This window comes from Gouania willdenowi, chromosome 5 (assembly GCF_900634775.1).
Source record: "Gouania willdenowi chromosome 5, fGouWil2.1, whole genome shotgun sequence".
Lineage (NCBI taxonomy): Eukaryota > Metazoa > Chordata > Actinopteri > Blenniiformes > Gobiesocidae > Gouania > Gouania willdenowi.
This window is the reverse complement of record NC_041048.1, coordinates 37,436,842-37,459,548: the sequence shown is the minus strand read 5'-3', so window position 1 is coordinate 37,459,548 and position 22,707 is coordinate 37,436,842. Positions and strand designations below refer to the sequence as shown.

The window sequence follows — 22,707 nt, the reverse complement described above, 5'->3', positions numbered from 1 at the left end:
AAAAATAATATCAGTATTTTATAGGATTCAATATCAATCAAACATGGCTGACCCAAAGTTATACAGATAAAAGTGAAGTTAGACACCTACACATAGGGGCTGGAGAGGAGGTCATTACACCAGACCAGGTCTGAGGGACATGTTAGCAGACTTTGGCAGGCATCCAACAGTAACTGTGCCAGGCTGGTAAGTGAGTCTTGAACAAGGTAGCGCAGAGCGTCTTGCAGGTTGAGGCGCACCACGGTCATCAGTTTGTACATCTTGGACAACTTGTAAAGCGTCCAGCTAGACTGATTTATGTCAAAAGTGCCCTTGCCAGCACTCAGCAGGTTGGATCGGATGCAGTCGCTCATTGTGACCATCCATGCATCCTTCAGATACAGATTTATCTATAGGAAAGAGGTCAAGGTTTAATAATTTTTCCCTAAAATACAATTTAGATATATTGTTTAAATTGATCTTAATAGGAAATGTACTGCTATAAACAACTTCCATAGATTGGATCACAGTTCCCTAATAGCACTCAGGTTTATCGAGTCGACATTGTTGTGTAAACAAATCCAATGCTTTACTTTTTTTTTGTACTTTAAAGAGTAACGAAATGTCAAAACCACTTTTTCCTGCTGAAAACAATTGTATTTTGGTGTGAAGTAGTGTTGTTGATAGATTATTGTCCAACTCTTGAAACTTTAGTCAAAATCTTTCAACTTGGAAGCTTTTGCTGTAAAAATGTAAGAGTTACTGCCCTCTATGGGTTGAAACTCAGCTATTTTGATCAAATGTTGCAATTGGTTGTGAATGGTGATTTGTGACGGTTTGGTGGCTTCTTCTGACACAAACCACCACTGTTAGCCCCACCCCCTCCTATAAAATCTAGCACCTGTCGACTCAGCGACTGTGGCGAGTCGGTTGGATGGAGAGAATTGTGAATAGAGAGGTATAGTAAGTAGGGATGTAACGATTAATCGTAAGGCAGTTTAAAGTCGATTCATAAGTATCACGATTGACATCGATACTTTGAAAATTGAATCGCAGTACTTTTTTTAAACAGCAGAGGGCACTATATATTTATCCCTTCTCTTGTCCAGCAGTGGACAAGTGGCGGGCGGAATCTGCTACTACTTTCTTTCTGTCCGCCTTCTACTCTTAAACATGTTAATAAACGATTCCTTATCCCTTTAGCACCGAAAGAATATCTGTAATATTACGTGAATATCTGTAAAAGTCACGTTTTTCTATTAGCTCTGTCTGCTAGCATAGCATCTCTTCTTCACTGCAAGAATTTCTGCCACTGGGTTACCAGCGCCCTCTGCTGGTCCAAACAAATAACATGACGTAAATCAGTGCAATGACGTTTTTTTTTTTAAAGTCCAATTGTTAAAGGGATAGTTTGCCTATTTAAGACATGACGTTGTATGCAATCCTCACCAGCACTATAGTGCATACACATTGTCTCACTCAGTGGTCACCTCCCTGGTCCGAGTTCTGGCCGCTTGAAGTTGTTCAAGAAAGTAGTCCCGGTTAGTTTCCGGGGCCACAAAACTGTGCGTTTTTAATAGAAAAAAATATATGCGTTTGAAAGCTTGATTCATTTACATCACAAAACCGCCCACAAAAAAAATTCATACCTCCAGTTTTAATCGGCACTATTTTCTCTTCCGTTTCCATCAATCCGCGCTGCCGTCAACGTCAGCGCGCATGTTCCGATAATAGGGTTTACACACTCTAATAGCAACGACGGAAGACCGAAGCAAGAGAAAGTAAAACGTACGTACATTAACAATGGTACGAACTTGTAAATTCCCAGGTTGTGACCACAAAAATGTGCCGGGATCACCGTTCAGCTTCCATCGTTTTCCAGTTTCTGATATAACTATGAGACAGCTTTGGCTGGTTGCCATCGGCTATTCTGCGGGAGCGAAAATATCCAGTACAAAGGACTTTCGTGTGTGCAGTGCTCACTTCAGCGAGGACGATTACATCCTCATCATCATCGGAAGTTTCGGAGTCAGACATGTTGTCCGCGAGTCGCGCTATCAACAGCTGATGGGATTAGGCGCACCGATGACGTTGACGGCAGCGCGGATTGATGGAAACGGAAGAGAAAATAGTGCTGATTAAAACTGGAGGTATGAATTTTTTTTGTGGGCGGTTTTGTGATGTAAATGAATCAAGCTTTCAAACGCATGTATTTTTTTCTATTAAAAACGCAGTTTTGTGGCCCCGGAAACTAACCGGGACTACTTTCTTGAACAACTTCAAGTGGCCAGAACTCGGACCAGGGAGGTGACCACTGAGTGAGACAATGTGTATGCACTATAGTGCTGGTGAGGAATGCATACAACGTCATGTCTTAAATAGGCAAACTATCCCTTTAAGGCACAAAATACATTTTCAGTTGCACTTTTAAAAAGAAAAAGAACTATTACGTAGTTTTAACCAGAATTTAAATTAATAGGCTTCTTCATTTGTATTATTCCTTTATTTCATTCATTTCATTTTTAGTTAAATTGTATTGTTTTGAATAGTTTATCAAGGGATTCTTTTGACAATGATAAATAAAAGGAAAAGAGGACAGTATTTTCTATTTTTTTCCCCCAAAAAAATAAAGGAATATTTTTCAGTCATCATTTGACTACAGTCCCATTTTGGAAAATAAATCATGAGAGAATCATATCGTGATGAACCCAGTATCATGAATCGAATCGTATCGGGAGTTGAGTGAATCGTTACATCCCTAATAGTAAGTATTGAATACCTTGTTAGCATAGCACAGATTTTTCTTTGGGAGATTTTATACTGTAGAATAGACTGGGCGTGTCTTAACAGCTCCAGAAGCCTTGATAGAGCCCAATATAGAACAACGACTCGAAATGTAACAAGACCTAAATTGTTATTAAAAATGTTTAATTAAACCCCAGATGTACAAACTGGTCAATAATGTAACAAAAGTGCCAAGCCCGAAATGTAATAAAAAAAAATTGTAACTGGTCAATAATGAAACAAGATGATGAGCCCAAAACGTAAAAACGTTTTGTCTTTTTAATATATATACACTTTTTTTACATCTACACATATTTACGCGTAGACATTTGTGTAATAGTACACTCTACATTGAAGTAATAAGCCCTTTAATCCATAAATCATTGACTCACTTTATGACGTAATCAAATTATTTCGGGCCAGCACTTTTTTTACATTATTGACCAGTTATTACAGATTTATTACATTATTTTTTCAATAACAATTTGAGTCTTGTTACTTATAGGGCTCTAACACGCCTAGCTCATAATCAAGGCATTGTTTTAATTTCCAACTTAGACGCTCATCATCCAAAACCTCACAGTTCCTCTTTGAATGTATATTAAAAAATAAAATAACACAATGATACTTGTATGAAGACAAAAGTCAACACACTACCTGAGTAAGAGCTAATGTTTGTGCTCCTTCAAATTCCTCCAGACGAAGTGGCTTGGTGGAGGTAAGGTTGAACAGTCTCATGTTTGCCACTTTTCTGGATTCACACCAGATCTCAGTCATCGCCTTGATCACTTTAGGTTCTACGAGCAATGAGCTGCGGATGAATGCAATTTGATTCTCCTCATAGTTATAATCAGGAATAGGAACACACCCTGTAAATGTAAACACATGTTAACATTGTGAAAGAGAATACTACGGTACTTTACGTCCAATTCTAATTCCTTTTAATCTCATCCTTAGTGTATAAAGCAGGGTTGGGGTCAATTACATCTTTTAAAGTACTATTACATCTTGAATGATCCATGTTCAATTATGATTACATTGACCAATATTTTTTCCAATTACAGTTAAAATTACAATTAATGTTTTTCCCCTAAAAGTCAATTATAAATACGCTCTCAATTACTAAAGTTCGATTACAATTAATCACAATTACTGAGCTTTTAATGAAAAACCCCATAAAACGTTACCTTCCTCTTCTGTTAGCATCTCTTATTACACATTTGACACGTCTTAAATCAACTGTAAAATGCACTAAAAACAATATTTATCATCTAATTTGTTTCTCTTAATTACCTTGTTAGGGTTCTTTATCCATGAAAATATTGGTATTAATATTTTTAATGCAGCCTTTTTGTGTCACTATACCCCTTGCTTCATTTATTTTTTAAAGAGAACTAACAGCTAAACTTGACATGAAAAATATTTTAATAATTGTTGACTACGTATGTGTAAGCCATAGGACTGTAACACGGTTTTACAGGTTTGCATTTAATTACGTTTTCAATGATTGGTTTTATGTAATTCCATTGCCAATTACAATGTCAATTATCTGAACTGAATTACAATTCAATAACTATTACTACAGCAACATATTTTTCCAATTCCAAATACAATTATGTCATAATTGTGATTAATTATCAATTACGGAGATATAAAGAGTACTGATATATGCTACTCAAGTAGAAGTACTGTTACTTGATTGAAACTGTACTCAAGTACAAGTAAATCATACATAAAATACACAAATTTACTTCATTAAATAGCACTCAAAGTAAAATTTAATAGTTACTTTCACCCCTCATGTTAATTTTTGGTAATAAATCTTGCCACGGTTCCCTTGCATACAGTAAACATCTCATGTATGAACTTACAAAGGAAGAGAACAAATCTTGCAGAATTGGAACTTGATTTATTTTCCACAAACATCTGTATAAAATAAAAGGTTTGTCAAAATGTACAACTTTTTTTTTTTAATAACAGAACACTAATTAATTCAATTTAAAATCTCAGGCTCTAAATACAGCTACGTTGATTGTGCATTACGTTTAATCTGATTGGTTGACTATGATGTGATGCATTTGATTGTTGTCTGGTCATTTCATTTTTTGTTAGATTCACAATGTCCATTGATTATTTTAAGACAAAAAATGTACTCAGTAACGTTTGGGTGTAGAAATGTAATTAATGACTGTACTTCTTTTAAAAAGTACTTAAGACAGATAGATTCTTTATTCATCCCGCAGTGGGGAAATTTACTGACATGACAGCTCAAATAAAAAAGCAATAGAAGGCAACACACAGAAAAAACCAAAAGACACTCGAAAAATAGTGCAATGAAGATAAAATGAAATGAACAATAGAATAATAGAAGCTATACATAAATAAAAATAACATAAGTAGAAAAAAAATCTAAAAAGAATAAAGGATAACATTTTGCTTGTACTTTATATATATATATATATATATATATATACTGTATATATACACATAAGTAAAACCAAATTCACTCAAAAGAGTACAAGTACCCATAAAAGCAACTCAACTGTAGTAATCTGAGTCTTTGTAATCCATTACTTTCACATCTGCCCAATTACAATTATAATGGACCCCAACCCTGGTATAAAGTATTAATAAATAAGGGTTTGATCCTACCTTTTAGAGGGGCCAATGTGTGCTCCTTAGGAGGGAGAGTGAAATGCAGAAAATCCTTTAAATCATCCTTGGTGAGTTGCTCAAAAATCACACGGTTCATTATGCAGTCATATTCCAGTTTGATCTCCTCCTCTAATTCACCTACAGACTTTGTTAATCTGCACACATTCACACTTTCTAATTTTAACCGCACAAATGGAACAAAAGCAGCAGTTAGACGTGACTTTACTGACGTTTCACATCTGAGGCCAGGAGTCGACAGAGCCAGCGCTTTGATACGCTGCAAACTGTCACTACTGAGGGATGGTGTTCTAGGCATGCAGTCAACAGCAAGCTGCTGGAAGAGCCGGGCTTCTGTCAGTGCCCTGTGGTTTAAGGCAAACTGAATTCGTTCAACAAAGATACGTGGGTCCTCACCACTGAATAATAGTCTGATTCTGGGTACCCAGTACTCTGTGCCTCCTAAAGAAACGAAAACAAAAAGGCTTCAAGATCAATGACAAACAAGACAAGAAAAAAAAGGAATATTATAAGCAGGGTTGGGTTCAACTACATTTTCAATTACCCATGTTCAATTATAATTCAACTAAGATTATAGTGACAGCATTTTTCCAAATTACAATTATTTTTTTATTCTCAGAAAGTCCATTACATTCTCAATTACTAAATTTATATTACAATTAATCACAAATACTGAGCCTGAAATAAAAAAACCTAATAAAAGTTAACCTTCCTCTTGTGTTAGCATCTCTTATGATAACGGGTCCTAAATAAGCTGTAAAATACACTAAAAACAAGTATCTATCATTTAATGTATTTCCTATCTATTGGTTACCTTGTTAGGCTTCCTAATCAATGCAAATATAGGTTTTAATATTTTTGGTGTGGGTATCTGAGACTTATTTGTGTCAGTATAGCCCTAGATTTCAATTTTTTTTAAATGGTAAAATGTGGGAAAGCTTGATATGAAACCATATATAATATATAGATATAAAATTGTTAACCACATAAGTGTAGAAGTGTACATAAAACTGTAACATGGTTCCACAGTTTTGCAGTAAATTATAATTGGCAATTTTTATAGAATTTCATGGCAATTACATTTACAAAGTCATTAATCTAAACTCAATTACAATTTCATTACGATTACGACAGCAACAGATTTTTTTTTATTACATTACAATTATAATTACGCCATAATTGTAATGACTTATCAATTACACGATTACAATTATAAACGACCCCAACCCTGATTATAAGAGAAAAATACGGTAAGCAACATTAGCAAGCTACTAACCAAATAATTCACTCTTTTCATTTTGTCCATTGACAGAATTTCCATCGTTATTGGTAAGTGCGCTGCGTTGGAGAACTTTCTGTACCAAGTACTGATGTTTCTCCAAACTATAGTGAAGAACTCCCACTAAATGCCAGCTGTAGTCCACAGATTGGCACAGGGTGGCATCTTTAAAAAAGACAGATAAGTAACAATTAAAGAGTAGAAAAAGAATTCCCATTATTAACACAAAGAATACAGTGGAGTTACCTGAAGAAGCATGGTCAGCATTAGGCAGCAGAGCTTTAGCAGGGATAGGTTTATGGTCAGAATGGCCGTCGGAGGTCCCCAGGGAGAGCCAGCCATCTGGTGTCCGGCAGTCATACTCCTCATCGTCAAAAATCTCAAGAAAATAAGAAGGGGGAAATGTTTGTAAAAATGTAAAACCTGACCTGTCAATTAAAAAGCAGATATTAAAAAAAAATAAAAGAAAAAATATTAAAGGAGAAGTGTCAAATAGATTATATGGGACGCAGGTTTCTCAGATCTATGGACACAGGTCAGATAGTGGAGCACAGAGCTCACAGTAAACACGATGAGGCTGCTTTTAGTTGTTATGCTGCAAAGACGTGGAACAAACTGCAACAGAGCTGAAGTCAGCATCACATGGGAACATTTTTCAATCAAAGTTAAAGGTACTCTTTTTCATCATGTTGTTGATGTATTGTGTTTGTTGTTGATTTTAAATGTTTTTGCTGATGATTTTAAAAGTTCTTGTTGATTTTTAAGCTGTTGAATGTTTTCTGTTGCGCTACACAAACAAATTTGCATTGCAAATAAATTGGCTTATCTGGTAATATATATAAAAAATATATTATTATTAACAATATGACAATTTTGTTTACAAGTAAAAAAATTATTAAAATGTGAATGACACAAACGATACCAACATTGAATAATTGGATAGACATAACAGAAATATGTAATTTGGAAAACTATCACCTTTGCACTAGAACTTAAAATAGGTCTTTTTTTTACAATATTTGGGGGAAAATGAGCACAATATGTACAGTATTATACACCTGGGACCGGACTTTGTGAAAATAAAGTGGATGTATTCTTTTTTCTATTTAGATATTGATTCTTTAATATGTAAATAACCTATCAAACCTATATGCATTTTTTCTCAGCTTTGCTTAAATAGTTTCCTGCTCATTCTCAATGTGATTTTAATTTAATGTGTGAAAGAAAAGAAAGAAAAGAAAACTGCCTGGGATGATGAAAGCATTTCTTTTACATTTAATATTGTGTGTCTCTTTTCTTTGTGTGTACGTTTAAAAAAGAAGAATATATATATATATATATATGTGTGTGTGTGCGTGTGTGTGTTTCACCATACCGAGAGCAGGAGATAATCTGTGTATAAAGTTATTGTAACGCATGTCTGCATCTAACCAAAAACAATAAAGATAGAAATTTAAAACACAACATAAAAAGGAAAATCTACTATAAAGTACTCACCTCCAGAGGAAGGAATGGTGACAAAGGATCAGATGAAGTTGGTGTTGATACCAGGACATCAGAGTCTATGCCCTTCTCTGCTAACAGTTGTTCAAAATCTATGTTATAGTATTCCCTTCGAAGTCTGTGGAAAACCAAAAATATTGTTCTGTTGCTTTAAAGTCACATGTTTATAATCACTGGTTCATTTTCTTTTAAAGTTTTATACATAAGGCTGACATTACGCTGTCATTAGCATGAATAAGGAGTCATGAAGTTGTCATTCAGTGTCGTTTGCTAAATTATGACACCTTTGGAGCTATCTTGGCATTTTTTGGGCTAGATGGAGGGATAGTGGGGTTAGGATAACTAAGGGTAAGGGTAGTGAACAACACTTAATGTCAGCCTTTATGACGCCTTATTTATGCTAATGACAGCTGTCATGTTATAATAATGACAGCGTAATGTCAGCCTTAAGAATAAAACTGCAAGTAAAGTGTTACTGATGATTTTTAACTTCTCACTAACAAGTTGAAATGGTAAAACCAACCAAAAAATGTTTTAATATTGCAAATATTTGCATTTCCCTTTATTTGGGGTGTGGCCTGTTATTAAGGACTTATCATGTTCCACAAAACTCACTATAGTTGAGAACCATTGCTCTGTTGTGAAGAACGACAACATACCTTTCAATGGCTAACTTGCGAGGAATCTGTCCAGGTTTAACTTCGTAGGGTATTTGAACTTTAGGGCTGTCTCCACCCTCACGGAAGTAAGAGTTCAGGAAAGCACGAGGTACATGATTTTTGATTTCATCCATATTGAAAAGGCCAGATGAGGTCCTAGCGCTTGCAGCTAATAAAAATAATGAATTTCTAAGGCAAGGCATTTGTACTGCACTTTTCATGTACAAGACAACTCAATGGGCCTCACATCAACACCAAACACACAAACAATAAAAATACAATAAAAACAAATCAATCAATACAATGACATTAAAATGAGTTAAAATACAATAAATTGCCATAGGCAGCAGTAAATAAGCATGTTTTCAGCCTGGACTTAAACATAGTCAGTGTTGAGGCAGCTTTACTGTGTTAGGTCGGGACTCTAGGAACCACCAGAAGACCCCTCCCTGAGGTTCTTAAGGCCCGAGGTGGTTCATATGGCTGTAACATGTCAGCTATATACTTTGGTGCCCGACCATGAGGAGACTTGTACACAAGTAGAGCTATTTTAAAGTCTATTCTCTGAGCGACATGAAGCCAGTGCAGAGACCAGAGCACTGGGCTAATATGGTCATATTTCCTGGTTCTGGTCAGCACTCAAGTCGCAGCCTTTTGGATGTACTGCAGCCGTCTAACAGCTCGTTTGGAAAGGCCAGTGAGAAGGCTGTTGGAATAGTCTAGCCAGCTGGAAACAAATGCATGAATTAGTCACTATATATATTTTTAAGATGGTAATAGGCTGCTAATGTAATGGACTTAGTATGACTGTTGAAATTCAAGTCTGAGGCCATGATTACCCCTAGATTTCTAACTTTATTTTTTGGTTCTAGTGAAAGAGCCTCAAGATGACCAATGACAATCTCTCTTTGTCTTTGTGGGCCAAAAACAATGTATTTAACTGGAGGAAGTTGTTTTGCATCCACACACTAATCTGTTTGATACAATGACACAGTAGTACAGTGTAGATCTGGCTATCATCTGCGTATTTGTGATAGGACACATTGTTGCTGCATATAAATTGACTTAATGGAAGCATGTAGAGATTGAACAAGAGGAGCCCCAGAATCGACCCAAGCGGAACCCCACAGGCAGTGTTATTTGGTCTGAGACACAGTTTCCCATCGCGACACAATAAGTTTGGTCCTCAAGGTAGAATCTAAACCACTCGAGAGCCTTTCCAGAGATTCCCACCCAGTTTTTTTTTTTTTTTAAGGATTTTTTTGGGCTCTAGTGGCCTTTATATGACAGTTGCTTGACAGGAAAGGGATCAGAGAGAGCAGGGAATGACACGCAGCAAAGGGTCCCAGGCCGGGAATCGAACCTGGACCGGCTGCAGGTGAGGAACTACAGCCTCCGTACGTGGAGCTACACACCACCCACCCACCCAGTTTTTTAACCTCTCGAGTAAGATCCCATGATCCACTGTGTCAAATGCAGCACTAAGGTCCAGCAGAACTAATATAATACTTTTACAATTTTGACTATTTAACAAATGATAATGACTTAAACAGTGGTCCTCACCTTTTTGGCATTCAGAAGTAGACTGGCTCATTGAATTCTGCAGAGCCTCATGTCATAAACATAAACATGCATGTGAAAAAAAGAAGATAAATCACAAAATACGATGTTGTTTTACAGTGCAATACCTGAAAGTGATTCCTTTGAACAGACTGACTGCTTCTTCTGGAGGAAGGGAGGATGCTCCTCAGACCGAAGGTCGAAGTCTGACATTTTGGAGGTTGGTGGGCTAAATGTTTGCCAGACCCCAGCATGGATTTGTCCCCCATCTCCATGTAAAATAGGACAGTGAATGTGAAAGGAATGAATTTATAAGCTGTTGAAATATTAAAACTATATATAAAAAACAACTTAGGATGGAATAAAATGTTATTGTTTTTTGTACACATTCATTCATTAAAAACTAAATTAAGTTTTCCAAACAGTGAGCTACTTGACTCATCTACAATGGCCCACGATAGTATAGATTTAAATGATTTGATTCTTGTTTTTGCTCTAATTTGTATATATACATATATTATACATTAATTTGTCTATTTGAAAGAAATAATAGTTGTAATTGTATTACAGACTGATCTTCTTTGTTACACTAAACAGCCAATGTAGATCAATTTTTAAATTCCAGAGATATTTATTTTTTTCATGATTATGCATGTTGAATAATATCAAAAAGTCTTGGATTAGATACATGTAGTTATATTATCTTCATATTCATATGGTAGTTATAACTTGGTCCGTGTATGTTTTGGTCATTATTGACTGATAAAGAAAAATGCCTTGAATCTCAATTATTTTTCTAGTTTTAAAATTAAATTCAAATAAACCACTCTTTTATTTCTCTCTTGAATATAATTTACAAAACAGAAAATAATCCAATGACCAAAGCATGAACACACCTAACTTGAATGCATGAAAAAACAAGTTTAATAAAATGAATTAAAAAAAAAAAAAAACTTTAAAAATAGTGTCTAATTTTCTTTGTTAAAGACATGCGCTCCGAAAATGGGTCAAGTTTACATCTTATTTGTGTTTTAAAATCTGTAAGAAAGCAGCTTTTAGATACAGGTGAAGGATTTTCACTGCATGATTTTTCTGAAAATTGGCATCACAGATTCACGGGACAAATTTTACATGAAATTAAAATAGAAACACTTTAAAATTGTATACAGAACTTCAAAACACTTAGGAAATTATGCCAAATAGGACAGTAAATGAATTTGAAGTGATTTAAAATAATTGTTTAAGATGTTTTTGAAACAGCAGTATATTTTAACAATATACTACTGCAATAAGTAAAAAAAAAAATTAAATAAAAAAACATTCAGAATAGGTAGCTACTCCATATTTATACATCTTTTTCAATGCATTTAAACATTTTCATACTAAAGGAAACGCAGTTTAATATTAAACCATAATCTAAACAGTTTATTACATATGAAAATAGTATAGCATGAAGACGAAACAACATTAGCTTTTAGTGTTTTAGTAGTCCCTGGCGTTTGCCTGTTTTTGATCTGAAAGTTAGGAAATAAAATACTTTAACTCAACATTATGGTACATACCTTATTGGCTCAAATCTCCGACTGCATGTGAACTGTTGTGTGTCAGCGTGGCACGGTTGCCATGGAGACGTAGAGGTCCCTCCTCCCGTCGTGATTTCACGGAAGCCCCTGTTAACTTTCTTTTCTTTTTATCATTATTCTGAAAGAGTAAATACACCATCTATGACAGCAGCTCTCTACTTTCACTTCTGGTTTAACAGGCAGTGTTGACAGAAACAGTTTTTGTTCTTTCTGGAGGTGAATCTGTTAAAACTAAAGCGTTTCCCAACTCAGCTGACGTCAATCAATTTAATCAACCAATCACCGACACGATGAGCCTGGCGCGCGCGCGCACGCCATCACCAGTGGCGCGCAGACAGCGTGCGAAAAATGTGGTTTTTAATAAAACACGGAATTCTTTATTTAAAAACCAGGTTTGTGGCTTATTTAGTCCCTTTGGGTCATTGCGCAGATCTTAGATTTGACTAATCTGTGGTCGTTATTGTTTTAATATATTAAAATGATCGTAATAAAAAAAATACAGGGTTCAGAGGGATAGGGCAATAATAAAAAAAAAATAATATTAGCAATATTATTATTATTATTATTATTATTATTATTATTATTATTATTATTATTGTTTTTATTAATCAAAACAAGCGTTAGTAGTAGTTGTTGTTGTTGTAGTAAAATTAGTATTAGTTGTACTCTTAGTATTAATCATCAAATCAAATCAATCTTTATTTATAAAAAAGTGCTTTTCATATCAAAAATGCAGCTTTAAGTGATGTTACAAAGTTAAAAATACATCCATCCCGTACAAACCCTATCCAACACACACAAACACACAGGTTAAAATAAGGACAATGGCATATGGCACATGGCCATTACTATAATAGTAATAGTATTAGTATTAGTAGTGCTACTACTACCAATAATAATAATAAGTATTATTATTTAATTGTTTGTCTGTTAGACAAAACAACCAAAGGTAGAACTTAAGCCATGGAAGACTATGGAATTTTTGAAGGGGATCCGGATCAATACACCGATTATGGATCAGTTTCAAAAACATGAAAAATCTATTCATTGGAAAAATTTCAGAACTTCACATCTCGGTTCGTAATTGATGGATATTTATGAAATATTAATCATGTATGATGGATGGGTTCCTCAATTACCAAGCCAAGTTTCATCTGGATTGCACACTTTAGTGAACTGTTTTTCCAGATAACTGCCAATATCTGGCAAAAGAAGATATTTGGTGCTTGGCTGAGGTTTGCACTCTCTGAGTGCTCTTATTATTAATATTAATATTGTTATTATTAAAGGGTATAAACATTTCCCCAATAAGTATAAGTGCAATAAGTGCAAAAGTCGCTAATATCCTAATTAGCATGGTAAATATGTGGTAAATTGTGGTAGCAACATAATACATGTATTTGTGTGCTATGAGCTCACCTACCAAGGAAATGATGAAGAAAGACTTCCTGTAGAATCTAAGCAACCCACATCTAATAAAGACATTATCATATCAAAGGGCTTTCAGCACTGAAATCACTCTGACCACCAACCATTATTAATGATTAACACATGTCAGTGCAATTGATAGAATGAGAGTAACAAAGGAAACCACAGAGAAACCACAAAGCTTTGAGGAGCCAACGTGCTTTGGTTGTTTACCATTTATGGTCAGATGATTCTGGAGCCAGAAGGCCACCATAGAGATGTGGTTCTTTAAAAACCAATTACCGTAACATTCTAATGAGCATTGTTACGGCCTTGATCTAATTTTTTGTACTTCTTTCACTGCAAAAAATGCCTTTTTTAGGGCTAACAGACCAAAACAGGATATAAAACATGAACAAGCACGCTCAAGTTGACCAAATCATTCTAACAATAAAAAAAATATTGACTCGTAATCACAAATCCCCTCAAGTCTGCTTTCAACCACTTGTGCTTCGTCGTTAGCGTGTGCCGCTAACTTTAGCTCCTCCTGAGAGCCAGATGTTGGCCGAGAGGATCAAACACTCATTATCCCCTTCTTATTGTCACATTGTTAAATACGTGAGGAGGCCTAAGTGGTTTCACATACCTTTGCACATACCCACGTACCTTTTTTCCTTCTGCAGAAACCCACAATGCAAAACCACAAAAGTGGGCCCACCCTCAACGTACACTGCTTTTTCAGCACAAAGATGGAAACCATGCAGTTGCATGTCCTGCAGTCACGCCACGCTCCAATTAAACAGATGAAAAGATATTTTTTTCTCGCAGTAAAATCATTGGAAACCAAGAGACACGATTAAATATTACATTGTACTTATTTATTTATTTGTTTTACTGTTAGCAGGATTATGTATAAAGTAGGGGTGTACATTGCCATAAATTTGCATGTCACGATACGATATATCCCGGTACTAAACAGTACAAAATACTGTGTATCGCAATATCGATCATTACAAATTTAACGTTTGCTATTTACTATTTATTTAACCTTTAAGTACAAAATTGTATAAAATGCTATTTATTTGTTTTTTTTAAACTAGCAAAAAAGTAAATGGTAACTAACTGTAATTCGAATACCAATATCAAAAACAAGTGGAATGTTTATTAAACTGTCAATTCCATTTTTCAAAAAAGTTTGACTTTTGCTTCTACAACTGATTCTGATTGTTAAGTTATTAAATTCTTTAAAAAAAAAAAGTAACCATATACATCTATAAAAGCGTCTAGTATGTTTCATGAAAATAAAGTGCAATCAACTTCCAAGCTAAAATGAAATGAGGAGTGAGGTAGTTTTCTTATGTTGTTCACTGACACCTCGTCACCAGGCATTTACGTGCTATGCATATGTCGGCACAAATATATACGTATAAATATTTTGGATCAATGCGATAATCACTCTGTGAAATATTGTGATATATCGCCAAATTCAATTGTTTTTACACCCTTAGTAAAAAAGTGCTTCATGGTTTTTGACCACATTTTAACCAAAGTCGGACCTTATGTAATGGAAGACTCCATTAAATGTTGGCGGGGATCTGGATCAATATATTGATTCTGGATCAAACTCAAAAATCAAACAATCCCTATCCCTCATTGAAATTTCGAAAATGTACATCACGGTTCATGATTGGCAGATCTTTATGAAAATCTGATTCAGCCATGTTAGGTTGGTTCTTGAATTACCTTGCCGAGTTTCATCCCAATCAGGTCTGGATCAATCAATCAATCAATCAATCAATCAATCAATCAATCAATCAATCAATCTCATTTGTCTCCAATAGGGGTAATTCGGAGTGCAAAGATATGGGGAGCATAAAAGACATACAAGCCACAATAAAACACATATATAGTACATAAAAACATAAAAACATATAACAACATTAAAACATGTAGCAGTGCATTTTTGACCCAATAAAAACACACAAGGTAACAGAAAAACAATAAGACAAATATAAATATAAATCCAGTGAAGAAACAAATCGATTAACTTATCACACTTGTTGAGGTAATAGATGAGTGTGATGACTATCTCCTTTTACGGGAATTAAGAAGGGAAATGGCGGAAGAAACAAGTGTTTGTATCTGTTGGTTTTGATTGGATTGCACATTTCATCGCGATTCTTTAGAAAAATGGTGGATTTGTTTTACAGTACATTTGGAGCTACTTTATCGTTATTAGTGGTGATGGAAATTTCTTCCAAGCCTTTAAAGGATCCTGATAACTACCAATATCAAAAAAGGATATTTGGTGTTGGTTTGCGCTCTCTCAGTGCTTTTGTTATCAGTTTTTTCTCATGATTCTTCTTTTAAAGTTCTTACTGCTGAAGACCTTATCAATCCTGAACTCCCACAGCTCACTAAAGGCTGTTTTTAAAGTAAGTGTCTGACAACCGTCAGTTCAAAGATGACACAAAGAAAATGTCACATTAGCACGCTGGTGTTTTGTGGCTCTGTGTTTTCACAAGAACAGACCAAATGCGTGCAACACATGCACGAGGCTGCCTCTGCAGACCTGATTCTTGACCTTTCCCGTTCATACAAAGCACTGATGCTTAACAGTTGCCCTTGTACTATACATTGAAGTAGCCATCCTGTGTTAGATGGTTCACAGGTGGACTTGGCATGCTAGTAAAGATGTGTTTAATGAGTTAAAAAAGGCCCCCACAGCTGCAAAGTGGTCAGACATGAGAAATGGTCTGGAACCTGAGTCGCTTGGACTCTGAGCAGATGGATTTGCGTCTCCTTTGCTCAATTGCTTTTAGAATGACTTCTGAAGGTAAACCTAATTCAGTGCCTTTAAATCATCAAAGCTCAACATGAGAGAGAGTCAGTGGTGCAAGAACAAAAAGGGTTTACCAGAACAGTCCAAGTGAATTTAAACTGGTGGTTTTTAAATTGTGGACTTAAGAAGAAAGAAGGATTTAAAATGACTGAAGACTTGTGGCTCACTGGGTTTAATGGACGGTGGAGAGGAATAGAGGGAAAAAGACCTCGATGACAACATTTATCCATCCATTTTCTGACCCACTTGTTCCTTTTTTCAGGGTCGCAGGGGTCTGCTGGTGCAGTGCCTATCTTCAGCTCACATTGGGCGTTAGGTGGGGGTAACGGGGGTACACCATGGATAGGGCGCCAGTCCATCACAGGGCAACACAAAGACAACCAACCACCCCCACGGGCAATTTTGAGACTCCAATCAACCTAACAGTCATGTTTTTGGAGGGTGGGAGAAAGCACCTGGTGAAATTTGCAACTCAAGGGAGAACATGCAAACTCCAGACAAAAAGGACCCATGTGTTCATGGTCACCCAGGGCTTGAACCCAGGACCTTCTTGCTGTGAGGCAGACATGCTAACCACTAATCCACTGTGCAACCCAGATCAGTCATTCTCAACCTTTTCAGGCCGTGACCCCCAAAATAAAAGTGCCAAAGACCAGGGACCCCCACTGTACCTAACGGTGGTTGAACACAGACATGAACATTAAATAACAGTCATGTGGAAACAGGGCCATTTATAAGGGGGAATAAAGGGGAGAGATTTTTGAATCTATGATAACCACATATATTTATTTATCTGAATAATATCCACTGTTATCCAGGAAGTGTATTATTATTTGAGCCATAGTATATAGTCATTTTATATATGTAAATTCTTGTTGAATCAGGAAAAAATGGGTTAAATGTGACCAAAAATAGTGGAAAAGGTGGTAAAAGTGGATTGTGGATTTCAAAAACCACAGAAATTGGTTAGAGTGGCCAAAAATGGCCAGAAAAAGTGGTTAAAAAAGGCAGAAATGGGAGGTGGGGGTTAGGACAAAATAAGCATGAAATATGGTGAAAAGAGGTTAAAAGTGACACTAGTAGGTCAACAAATGTGACATACCTGGGAACTTGAAACAGGGAGGGGAGGGGGGAGTGTGGTTGATTCCATACAAGTCTCACAATTATACACACTGCAGCTTTAAATAGGCAGCATCATTTACAAAATCTCATTTCACATTCAATTCAGTTTGTTTTTTAATGTTTTAAATTGTGGAAATGGAAATGTTGGAAAAGTGGTGAAAAGTGTTTTTAAGTGCTGAAAATGTCTTGAAAGTGGAAAAAATGTGCAGAAAAGGGCATTGAAATTTGATGGAGGTGTGGCAGAAATTGGAGTAATGCAGCATAAATGCGTTAAAAGGAGCAAAATATGGCAAGAAAAAGTGATGAAAAAGGTTAAAATATTGGAAGTTTGGTGTATTTGAAGAAAAAGGGTAAAAAAAATTAAGCAAAAACAGGCTCGAATTGTTAAAAAAAAATATATATATTCTTGAAGGCCTTTGGTGACCCCCTCCAAGTGTCTCACGACCCAAAATTTGGTCCCAACTCCAATATTGAGAACCTGCCGAAATGACAACAGATACCAGTAAATCATCTCTCAGTCAAGCCTTCGTAATCAGTTTTTAGGTGTGGAGCTTGTAGGTTATCCCTGAGCACGGGATTTGGGTTTGGGATCAAAATTATATTTATATATATATAAAGTTGTGATGTTGTAAATGTGACCAAAGGTATTGTTCTATTCCCAGAGATCCCTTCAATATTTAACTACAATAAAAGCTTTGTGTTGTACTTCTGAATGCTGTTTTATTATGGTACACTAAGTGTTCTTTAAAGGAGTGTTTCACAAAAGGAGATACACAATGGCACTCTAGGGGGTCCTTTAGAGAGAGCAAGTGGAAAATTAACAAATGAAAGTATTAAAAATTACAAGTTTTATAATGTGTATTTTTAGTTAAAACTAATCATAATAGTGATGTAAATGATTTTGATTAAATTATGGACTGAAAATACAAGAGTCAGTGTTGGTCTGACACTAGATGGGAGATCAAATAATAATAATAATAAAAAAACAATGAAAATAAATGTTTTACTGTTTCATTCCACTTATTTAAAAGTTAGATTCTTTAAGATGTCTGTTTTCACTCATTCATACCATCATAGTTGTTTTTTCACAGCATTCTGAGCAAAAGGTTGTAGTCAGACAAAATGGGTATTTAGATTCATAAATTAGTACGAGAACCACTGCTTTAAAGCTCTTTGTAATGTAATTCTCATTGAGAATTTATATGAATCTCGGAGGTTTTGCAAATTTTTCAGCAAAGAGTGTGTCACGACATGGTGTCACGTTTTGGGATTCGGTTTCGAGCTTTTGAGTTTTCTGTTTTGATCACGTTTGCAGGTTTTATACTAATCTGTTTTCTTCTGTTTCCCTTGTTTCCGTCTATAGGTTCTTGCTGTCTCATCATTCCTGTGGGGAACATCATCAATGATTAATTAGGAGATTCAGGATAATAGAATGACCCCTGTCTTACCCAAAGCCCCCTCTGACCACAGTATTTTTTTCATTTCATTGATCTCAGATCAGACTGAAGAAGAGCAGCTTACACAGAGGCAGCTGTCACTGTTTAGGATAAGTGCAGGTTTGTGGCTTTCCCAATAAGAACGTGAGGTAGATCAGAGACGTGAGGTTGCATGCGCTGTAGGCAACAGATGAGACGGAAAGCTGGTCTCATTGGACTGTGGAAACTTTAGAGAGAAAGTTTAAAGAAAATGTTTTATTAGGTGAAAAAGAAGCACGACTAATGCACTTCAAAGAGGGAGCAGAATGCTGTCAGAATGAATGAATGAATGAATGGCCACATTGAATAATAGATGAATATATATCGCTACATTCACAGTTTATTAAAAGGTAACATTAATGAATCTTTACACAAAGACAATGCAAAGAGAGGTTTTTCTAGCGTGTAATGACCCAAACTACAGTCGTCATGACAACAGTTAGTGACAGAGATAAAACAGAGGGAAAAAACAATGAACATACAATAATTACAATGACAAAGTTTTTTGGCATTTCAACATTTTAAAATGAAATGTTATTCAGTTTATTTATTCTATAAAATAAGTGAAGAAGTTGTGATTAAACACTGATCCATGTGTGTGTGGCTGAGTAGTTTACACCACATACATGTGTCAAACACAAGGCCCGGGGACCAAACCCGGCCCTTTGGAGCATCCAATTTGGCCCGCAGACAATACAAATGAGAGAGAAAACATGAATTTTTGTGTAAATCAATAATAAATTTACAAATTTAATGAAACTCCACAATATTTTATAAGGGCTTGCAGTTTTCCTTTGCTTATATCACATGAATGCAGTCATTTTTCTTGCAAATTTTCTCAATTTTTCTAATTTCTCACAAACAATTCCACAAAATTCCTCTTAATTACACAAAAATTGGTTAAAAATCAAGAATTTTTGAAGGGAAGATACGGCATGGACTGATATTGAAAACTAGGGCACACATAATAATAAAACTGTTTTTTTTTTCATTACCTAAAATCTGTGGCCCACATGAGATCAAAACTGGTCCATATTTGGCCCCTCAACTAAAATGTGTTTTGACACCACTGTTTTTTGTCTTTCAGCGCTTCTTAATCACTATATGTGTCATTTTGAAACAATCAAATAAATGTATTTGTTTAAATGCAATAATAATAAAATACACATAACTGTTGCAAAATGATTGCACTACATGTAGTGTTGACCTTCAACAGCATGTGCAGACAAGGTTAAAAAAAAAAACAAAAAAAAACAATGTGTCATTTGTTAGAGCTGTAAGTGACTTGATAAACTGTTTCTATAGATATTGAGTAGAACAAAACACGCACAAAACTCTTCATTTCTAATCTGTGATCCCACAGTTTTAATTGAGCATTTGAAAACCGAAGGGTTGTTGGATCCTTGTCTTTAAGATGTCTTTCTCCTGTGCAGTATAGAGGTTTGATCCATCGCTGTTTGTTCTTGGGATCAGTCTTTGACCATCTTTGTGTTTTTTTTATTTTGGTCAGTCAACCCCAAAACCCAAAATGTATTAAGGTCTCTTTCCATTTTAGTCAAAGTATTTCAATTTGGCATATTTTGTTGCAAAAATGTAAGAGTGACTGCCCTCTAATGGTTGAAAAACAGCTATTAGAATTTCATTTTGCTATTGGCTGTGATGGTGGTTTGGTGGCTTCTTACATCACCAACCACCACAGTTGGCTCCGCCCCTCCTCTAAAAACTAGCAGCTGTGGTGAGTAGGTTGGATTGAGAGAATTGTGAATAGAAAGCTATAGTGAGAATTGAGTAGCTAGTTAGGATAGCATAAACTGTAGATAACATAGAGACTGGGCGGGTCCTAATTGCTCCAGGAGTCCCGCCCATAATTAAGACATTTTTTAAATTTCCAGCCAAAACCTTAGGGTTTAGTTACTTTTCATGGACTTTATTTTTAAAACAGTGACAGAGGAAACAGATTAATTCAGCGCGCGTGTCTATGTACGCAAACATGAGTGCAAGTATAGACATCCTATACATTGTTTATTTTAGCTGTGGGTGAAACCAGTTCCAGGGTATGTTTTTTTGTGCTACATTGGGTTAATTTGGAGCAGCTGGAGACGCACAAGGTTAAATTTGTTAAAGCTTGATTGTTGATGACATCATTAACAAAAATGAGGGAAAGAGTCCTTGAAGTAGTTGTTTATTATGAGTATGTGTTTGATTTTGTCATTCGTTTAGCACTGTATGTTAATGGAGAATGGACATTTATTACCCACCCAATTAAAAAACAGCATAAAATAATTCATAAATTAAATCAAAGAATGAAGGATGGATAGATGAATGAAAATATAAGGTGCATGTAAAATGTATGTACCATGACAGATTTGCAAAACGTGGACAAAATGTGTTCCTTAATTAAATCAAAATCAGTGTTACTTTAATATTCCAAGTGGAAATTCACTTTTGTTTCAATGGCTCCAACTAAGAAATTATAACAAAGGCAAAAAGAAACACAAAGGAGACACGTATGATTAAAAAAACAATTTACAGGTGAAACTCAAAAAATTAGACACCCACCTGTAAAAAAGTATCCGTAGCTTTTAAATACATAAAGGGATTTATGTTTTTTGCAAGAATTTAGTTAAACAATTTTGTCAAAAGTTTGTGATTTTTGCATGTTGTGCTTTGAAAGTGTCATTTTTCACTCCTTACTCTGATGCACATGTTGGAATTTTGCCGTAGATATATTTATATATATATTTATTTTTGTCTTTCATGTTTCTTAACTAGCCTTTAATTGGCTGTGGCTACGATTGCATTCCTCTGTCACAGAAAGCTTTACTTAACTACAGTTTAATGTGTTTTCTATTTTGGAGATAAAAAGAGCAACAACATTGTTTACTAGCTCAGGCTTTTATCACATGTTCAGCTCTTAAAACGTTTTAACGACTCTCCTGAAAACTTTGAACCCAAACTTCAGTGAAACTTACAATTTCAATGGCTTTTTAGAGACTTAGAAGAACAAACTCAGATAAAACATCAACATGGACAGAAACTGCAGCTGGACCACACATTATTTGGATGTTTTATTCACTGGATAATAGCCGCGCTCCTTTAGTTTAGGGGTTCTCAATCCTTGGAGTCAGGAACCCATTTGCGGTCATGAGACACTGGGAGGAAGGTCACCAGAAGCCTTCACAAAACTAAGAATATTTGAACCCATTTTGAACCAATTTCTTCCCTTTTTCTGCAACTACATTAACTACAATCACTTTTTCTTGACATATTTTGCTCCTTTAATGCATTTTTGCTACATTACTCCCATTTATGACAAATTTCAATGCCTCTTCTGCACATTTTTTTCCACTTTCAAGACATTTTTGGCACTTCTAAACCATTTCCACCACTAATGTTGCATGTGTTAACCCTTTATTGTGACTTTTATCCTCTTTTCGCCATATTCAAGGCTTATTTTTACCAATTTAATCACATTCACGACTTGTCATGCCCATTGTTTGCCCATTTAAACTAATTGTTCCAATATTGACCTTTGAACCCTTTTTACCACTTTTCCTGTCCACTTTTAACCAATTTCTGTGGTTTTTAAAATCTCATTTCACCCCCTTTTCCACCATCTTTGGACACTTTTAACCCATTTTATTTCTGATTAAAACAACTCTATTTACACTGGCCAAAATAATAATACACTTCCTGGATAACAGTGGATATTTTTCAGATAAATAAAATAAATGTGGTTATCACAGATAGATAAAATAATGGACCATCATTTTGCTGATTTTATGGATGGACCCCAAAAATTTCTCCCCTTTATTCCCTCTTATTGATGACCCTCTCTCCA

The 22,707-nt window shown here is 35.4% G+C and overlaps 1 protein-coding gene across 1 annotated transcript in view; it reads right to left on the bottom strand.

The window, feature by feature from the left end:
• dnah1 (dynein, axonemal, heavy chain 1) overlaps positions 1–9,011 on the bottom strand; it is a 56,131-nt gene extending 47,120 nt beyond the window's left edge. Inside the window, exons 1-8 of the mRNA XM_028446976.1 lie at positions 8,878–9,011; positions 8,213–8,336; positions 6,962–7,094; positions 6,713–6,880; positions 5,649–5,877; positions 5,416–5,573; positions 3,421–3,632; positions 91–389 (exon numbers count right to left, since the gene is read on the bottom strand). Coding sequence (XP_028302777.1) covers positions 91–389; positions 3,421–3,632; positions 5,416–5,573; positions 5,649–5,877; positions 6,713–6,880; positions 6,962–7,094; positions 8,213–8,336; positions 8,878–9,011 — 1,457 coding nt within the window. The remainder of the gene's footprint in view (positions 1–90; positions 390–3,420; positions 3,633–5,415; positions 5,574–5,648; positions 5,878–6,712; positions 6,881–6,961; positions 7,095–8,212; positions 8,337–8,877) is intronic.
• Between the last annotated feature and the right edge of the window lie 13,696 nt (positions 9,012–22,707).